This window comes from Oratosquilla oratoria, chromosome 23 (genome assembly GCF_046742065.1).
Source record: "Oratosquilla oratoria isolate Oo_2021 chromosome 23, ASM4674206v1, whole genome shotgun sequence".
Classification (NCBI taxonomy): domain Eukaryota; kingdom Metazoa; phylum Arthropoda; class Malacostraca; order Stomatopoda; family Squillidae; genus Oratosquilla; species Oratosquilla oratoria.
Window position 1 is genome coordinate 37,983,014 of NC_134799.1, and position 7,238 is coordinate 37,990,251.

The 7,238-nt window shown below is 36.9% G+C and overlaps 1 protein-coding gene across 1 annotated transcript; it reads left to right on the top strand.

Annotated features, from left to right (window-relative positions):
• The first annotated feature begins 2,984 nt into the window (after positions 1-2,984).
• Positions 2,985-3,407, top strand: LOC143037765 (uncharacterized). The gene has a single exon (XM_076206317.1). It carries the CDS (start codon positions 2,985-2,987, stop codon positions 3,405-3,407), a length of 423 nt encoding a protein of 140 aa, XP_076062432.1.
• Positions 3,408-7,238: the final 3,831 nt, after the last annotated feature.

Sequence of the window (7,238 nt, forward strand, 5' to 3'; positions counted from 1 at the left end):
TTCTACTCTTTCTATTTCGTCTCTCCTTCTTTTAATCTGCATGGTCCTTCTTATTTTAATTAGGTCATTTGTAGCTTTGGTGTATTTTTTTTTCTAATACTTTTTGTACCTCCTACTTTCTCTGCCAATTCTTTAATGATATTCACTAAATTCAAATTCATACCTTCGACTGTGTCCTCGTTTGTTTTTAGAGCTTGTTTAATTTCTAACTGAAATTTCTTATTATCATCCATAACCTTTCCAAGGCTTATTTTCTTTTTAAAAACTAGTTTATTTCTCTCTGCTCTGAAATTGAATTTAGCTGTGCAATCTACCATTCTATGGTTACTACCTATGTTGACTTTATTTATGACCATGACATTGCTAACGCTCTTGTTCTCATCTCCTAGCATGAAGTCTATTTCGTTCGTTGTTGTTTCATTTGGACTTCTCCAGGTCCATTTACGACCTACACGCTTTTGGAAGTCTTCATTATCCTCATGTTGTAGTTCTTTGCAAAATTGACTAACATCTTGCCTCTGTCATTTCTTTCAACCACTCCAAACTCCAAACGACTCATCTCCCATTTTCTTCCCCATTTTAGGATTAAAGTCGCCTATTACCAAAGTGTACTTACTTTTTTCTTTATCTATTACCCGATTAAATGATCATAGAAAAACTCAATTTCATCGTCTAAACTCCGTGAAGTTGGTGCATAAACTTGAGCTATTTTTAGAGTGTACCTTTTACACAGCCTAGTCACAGTCCAAGCTATCTTGACTGATAAACTACTGAACTTGACAACGTTACCAGCAACCTCTCGGCTTACCAAGAATCGTACTTCACTAGATCTTTGTCCTTACCTTTATAGTAGAACAGGTGGTAACCATCCTGTAATTGCATCAGTTTTTATTCCACTCTTCGAACTTCGCTCAGTCCTACAATGTCCCACTTGATGTTGTCTAGTCCTTCCAGTAGACTCTCCAGCCTGTGGTCGTCTGAGGGAGTTCTTACGTTGTAAGTATGAATCTTCATTTTCTTCATACTGTTTAATGTCCAATACTTTGATCTGCTTGGACAGTGCTTACTCACAATCGGTGGCTCACTGCCCGTAAACACGCGAGGCAATGCGGTTGGACCTTTAGGAGTCGATGATCCAACAGAAACGCCGGTTTTTTTTTTTTTTTTTTTTTTTTTTTTTTTTTATTATTCATGGTTGCTATGAAGGGAGTTTGGTAATAAGCTTACCTCCTTGCCAACTGCTTTCTGGTGAGATATTTCTCTAGTGTCACCTTATATTCTGTGAATCTCTATATCTATAGGGTGCCCAATAGTCCACGCCGTCATCATGACGGTACCCTATATATCTATGGGAAATATCACTGCTGAGAATTGTAATAAGTTTTCCTTGCAAAATTGTAACAAACATCAATGAAATGTTTAGGATTGAAATATCCTAAACATTTCATTGTAACAAACACCAATGAAATGTTTAGGATTGAAATATCCTAAACATTCCATTGATGTTTGTTACAATTTTGCAAGGAAAAATTATTACAATTCTCAGCCTAACAAATCCAAAGTCCATAATAACCTAGCAGTTTTACCTTACCAAGAAAACTTAACTATTGATCCCAAATTACTTAAGAATTTTAATATCAATGTAGCCTTCAGAAACAATAACACAATCAAACAATACCTAATTAATCATTCTAAAAATTGCCAAAAAGGCTGTGTGTACAAAATTCCTTGCAAAATATGTGATAAATTCTATATCGGCCAAACGGCAAAAGATCTTTCTGTCAGGATAAAACAACACAAGAAATGTGTCAAAGATGGGAATGAGTCAAGTGCCATTTTTAAACTTTTATGCACTTTTAATCACCCTATCAACTGGGAAAACGCTAGAGTGATTACTTTCAACACTAATTTTGTCGAAAGAAATTTAATTGAAAGTTGTCTGATTAATTTTACATATGATAACAACTTTAACCTTAACTTAGGATTGTACAGAAGTGATAATTATATTTGTAAGGAAATAGCCAATAATTACAAAATGTAAGAACGCTGGACGTGTGACCCACGCCCTGACAATTCGTCCACACCCTTTTCTAGTGTAGTTCCTTATACTCTTGTCATACTATATTATGTTTGCTGTACCCTCTTTCTTTGTAATTTACACTGAAGATGTAATATACGAAAGCGCTCTGCTCCGTTTGTTTATTTTCTTAAGTGCTTACCTTGCATTTATAAAACACACGTTCCTAGTGTTCTTATTGCATATACATATACTGTAGATATACATATATACAAATATATATATATATACACAGTATGTATATGCATATATATGTACATATATATATATATATATATATATATATATATATATGTATATATGTATATATATATATATACATATGTATGTATATATATATACATATATATACACACACATATATATATATATATATATATATATATATATATATATATATATATATGCGTAAATAACCACTAGGAAAAAGTAAACTAACGAAGCAGAGCGCTTTCGTGTAATTACATCTTCAGTGCAGATACTGAAGATGTAATTACACGAAAGCGCTCTGCTTCGTTAGTTTACTTTTTCCTAGTGGTTATTTACGCATTTGTGAACACACGCTCCTGGTGTTTTTATTGCATATATATATATATATATATATATATATATATATATATATATATATATATATATACAGTGCTCGCCAAAAGTTTAGGCCGGGTTAGCGGGGGTGGATTAAACTTATATCTAAAAAAGAATGGCATAGATGAGGGCGATTTAGTTTAGTCATAAGTTTGGGCCGTCTGCATGACATCACTGCATCCCCCCAATTTCCCCCTCACCCTGCAAAGACGCGCTCGGTGTCGGCTTGGCCACTGTAGCGAGAGAATTTTGTTGTTGGGTTCTTCTGACTTCTCCATTTCGTGACTTTTTTTTTGGGGGGGGGAGTTTTTGTGGTCTTATTATGGGGAAAGCGAGGAAGTTATCGTCTGAAACTAATGCCCAGGTTATCGATGTCAAGAAGGCCGGGAAGCAAACTAAGGAAATTGTCGACCAACTTAAAATAAGTGATCGTGTTGTGAGGCGTTACGTTGCTAGGCGGAGGGAGGGAGAGTGTGATTCCATACCAATCCAGAAAGAGCGGTCTGGTAGGCCTCGTAAGACCTCTAGGCGTCTCAATAACATTGTTAAGAGAGACCTAGAGAAGAGTCCTTATATTTTATCCCCTAAAATTAAGGAAAATAATCGTGGCCTGTTCAGTGAAGTGTCGGTACGTACTGTTAGCCGACGTGTTCATGAGCTTGGTTACACAAGACACCGTCCAGTCAAGAAACCGATTCTCATCCGTGTGCATAAGGTTCGTAGGGTCGCTTATGCTCTAAAATAGCTTCAGTGGGATGATGCTGACTAGCTGGAAGTGCATTGGTCTGATTAAGCAATGTTCACAGTGACTGAGGGGAGGGGTTATAACGTGTATCGGCAGCGTGGCAGGGACTCCCTTGACCCACGCTACCTTTGTGGAACCGTGAAACACCCCAGTTCATTAATGGTATGGGGTTGTTTCTCAGGCAGGAGCCTGGGGAGGCATGTTGTGTTGCCTGCCAGCATTAAAATCAACCAGTACATTTATTATGAGCTGCTAAATGAACATCTGGAGTGCTTTGAGTTAACAGGCGCAAGCGTGTTCCCACAGGATAGCGCCCCCTGCCACATTGCCAAGTATGCTATAACCTGGCGTAAAGACTGTGAGATTAAATTCATAGAGGATTGGCCCGGAAACAGTCCAGGGATCTTTCCTGTTATTGCCCCACCACTATTTTTTTCTGTTGTCTTTGATTTTGTTTATCTTAGGTTAGGTTAGGATAGGTTAGGATAGGTAAGGTTAGGTTAGGTTAGGTTAGGATAGGTCAGGTTAGGTTAGGTTAGGTTAGGTTAGGTTAGGTTAGGTTAGGATAGGTTAGGATAGGTTAGAATAGGTTAGGATAGATTAGGATAGGTTAGGTTAGGATGGGTTAGGTTAGGTAAGGTTAGTTTAGGTTAGGTTAGGTTAGGCTAGGGTAGGATAGGTTAGGATAGTTTAGGTTAGGATAGGTTAGGTTAGGTTAGGTTAGGTTAGGTTAGGTTAAGTTAAGTTAACCTAACCTAGCCTAACCTAACCTAACCTATTCTAACCTAACCTGACTTAACCTAACCTAACATATCCTAACCTAACCTAACCTAACCTAACCTATCCTAACCTATCCTAACCTAACCCAAGATAAACAAAATCAAAGACAACAGAAAATAAAATAAAAATTAGTGGTGGGGCAATAACAGGAAAGATCCCAGTCCAGATTTAAACACGACTGAGAATCTTTGGCAGGTGGTTAATCATGGGTTACAAAGAAAGGACGTCAACACTCTCCTCAAGCTGGAGAAGGAAATTAGGGATTGTTGGGATGCCATACCTACCCAGAAGCTACATGACCTTCCTATGTCCATGCCACGACGCCTGAGGGCTGTCAAGAAACGCAAAGGACGCCCAGCAAAGACTTAATGGGATCGTCCATTAGAAAATCGAACTTTTTTAGTTTGGAGTGAAAGTGGAGGAGATTTTTTCCTAGTAACTGTCTTGTCTCAGAGAAGATACCACCGAGTTTTCAAGTCATTTATGCTTATACTTTTTTTATTGTGACTTTTTTTTCGAGGGGTAATTTTTGAAAATTTAGAAATTGATTCAGAGGATAGACCTTTGACTGGATATTGATTATTTTTTGTCTTTATAATGGGCTAAGATAGATGAAAAAAATCCTACTAGTCCTTGACAGAAGGACATAAATCTGCCTCCAAATGTTCTCCCAATTATGCTGAATCAGAAAAGGATTTGCAGTAAAAAATCAGTGAAGGCGTTTTGGATTTGAATCAAGTTAAATGTGCAAAAATCAAGTTTTTCAGGAATGAGCGTCATAGTTATTTTTTGTTCATGGTTACTGGTCCCCTTTCATCATTTAGGATGTTATGGTGTTGAAAGGGTATCATAGGCACAACCCTACTCTTTGTTGCCAGCTTTTGATTAATTACAGGTTTATATGATGAATCCAGTTAGTATCCACCAGGGTTATATTGCACTTTTCCTTTTCTTGGCGCGATGCATCTTTAGCGACAGACGATCTTTATCTGCCATCCTAAGCTGTTTTATGGCATCACTGGTTGTTGTCCCTCTTGCTGATGGCATATATGCAAGTTCATAACCAAAGATGTGGTTCAGAATTGAACTCTAGCTGCTGATGCAAACTTCCTCTTTGAACTCAAAGCCCAGATCTTTGCATGGAAGCTTTCATTTTGGTTTTGTGTCCTTCCCTTGAGGCATTTCTCTAAAAGCTCTGTAGAGGTGAGGTCTTGATATATTGCCAGGATAGATTTCCGCTTCTCAGTGGGAATCTTCGTCAGGAACGGCTTCTTGACTCTGTGAGACTCGGGTTCCTCTTGCCTGGCTAGTGCTCTCTAGAAAAAAATCACCACGAGTCTTCTCCTTAGGACAGTAAGAATGCAATGGCTTCTCATCTGTGCTGACAGAATGCAGGTAGGAGGCCATGATAGCTTTACGCATTGTCTGAACGTCAGTATTCACAGAATCACGTATTGCCTTCCCATAATACTGTGTCAACTGTCACAGCATCTGTCACAGCATCTGTCACAGCATCTGTCAACATATTAGCTCGTATGCTATTATTTATCATACAAAAGCATAAATATTGTGCAAAATACACAGCTTCTTTTGTTAGCAAATATATGTAACAACAGAAAACGTAATATGCAGTACGCAGCGCACACGACCCAGCCACAGTAGGGTGGGGGGGGTACTGTATTATATTTTTTTTAGATAGTAAAAATCAAGATACAGCTTCCATACTCAGCCACGAGATAGCTTATGAGCAACACTTTTAGAGGAAATATTTTCAGTATTTCGTATTTAAAAAAAAAAAAAAAAAAATCGTGATTTTCTGATGGACGATCCCCTTAAGGGAGATTAATATTTTTGATCAAACTTTTATCATACTACATCTTGTCTGACACACAACCGGCCTAAACTTTTGTCGAGCAATGTATATATATATATATATCTATGTAAATATATATATATATATATATATATATATATATATATATATATATATTGAGGTGTGAAGACAGAATGAGTGGTAGGGTGGTGAGTTTAAACGCCAAGAATCCGTTGAAGTTTTATTTCTGACGTTTCGTCCAACTAGGACTTCTTCAGAGTGTACACAAATAGAACAATGACAACTTATATACCCGCACAGCTCACCCCGTTCCCCCTCGGTCAATGCTGCTGCCATCTCATCATCATCATGAGGCAAGACGAAAGAGAGATGGCAGCAGCATTGACCGAGGGGGAACGGGGTGAGCTGTGCGGGTATATAAGTTGTCATTGTTCTATTTGTGTACACTCTGAAGAAGTCCTAGTTGGACGAAACGTCAGAAATAAAACTTCAACGGATTCTTGGCGTTTAAACTCACCACCCTACCACTCATATATATATATATATATATACGCACACACACACACACATATATATACATTATATATATATATATATGTATATGTATATTATATATATATATATAATATATATATATATATATATATATATATATATATAAACACACACACACACATATATATATACATATATATATATATATATATATATATATTCATATATGTATATATATATATATATATATATATATATATATAAACTGAGAGAGATGCCATGACTACGTTCTCTAGCTTGCGATTTCTGTGCATAAAGAACAAGCAATGGTTTTAGCTTGTAATCACCTGCACAATTACCGCTCAACAATAAGGTCAAACGTTCCTTGGATACCTTGTTGTCTGGGATATTTTTCTCCTCCTTGAAAATGAATGAACGATCTGGCAATTTTTTTCTTCCAATACAATTCTCTTTTATCGACATTGAATATCTGTTCGGGTAGCAACCCTCTTCAATGATTTTCGCTAAAGTACCAGGAAATTCCGCAGCAGCAACTTCATCAGCTCATGCATTTTCACTTTTTTTCAGGAAGTAATAATCATGGCGCTGTTTAAATCTCATAAACCAACCTTGACTTGTATATAAATTTTCTTGATATCGTCATAGAGTGTGCTTTCTCCTGAACCAATTCCTGACTTACCGAATAAGCTGACGATTCTGTT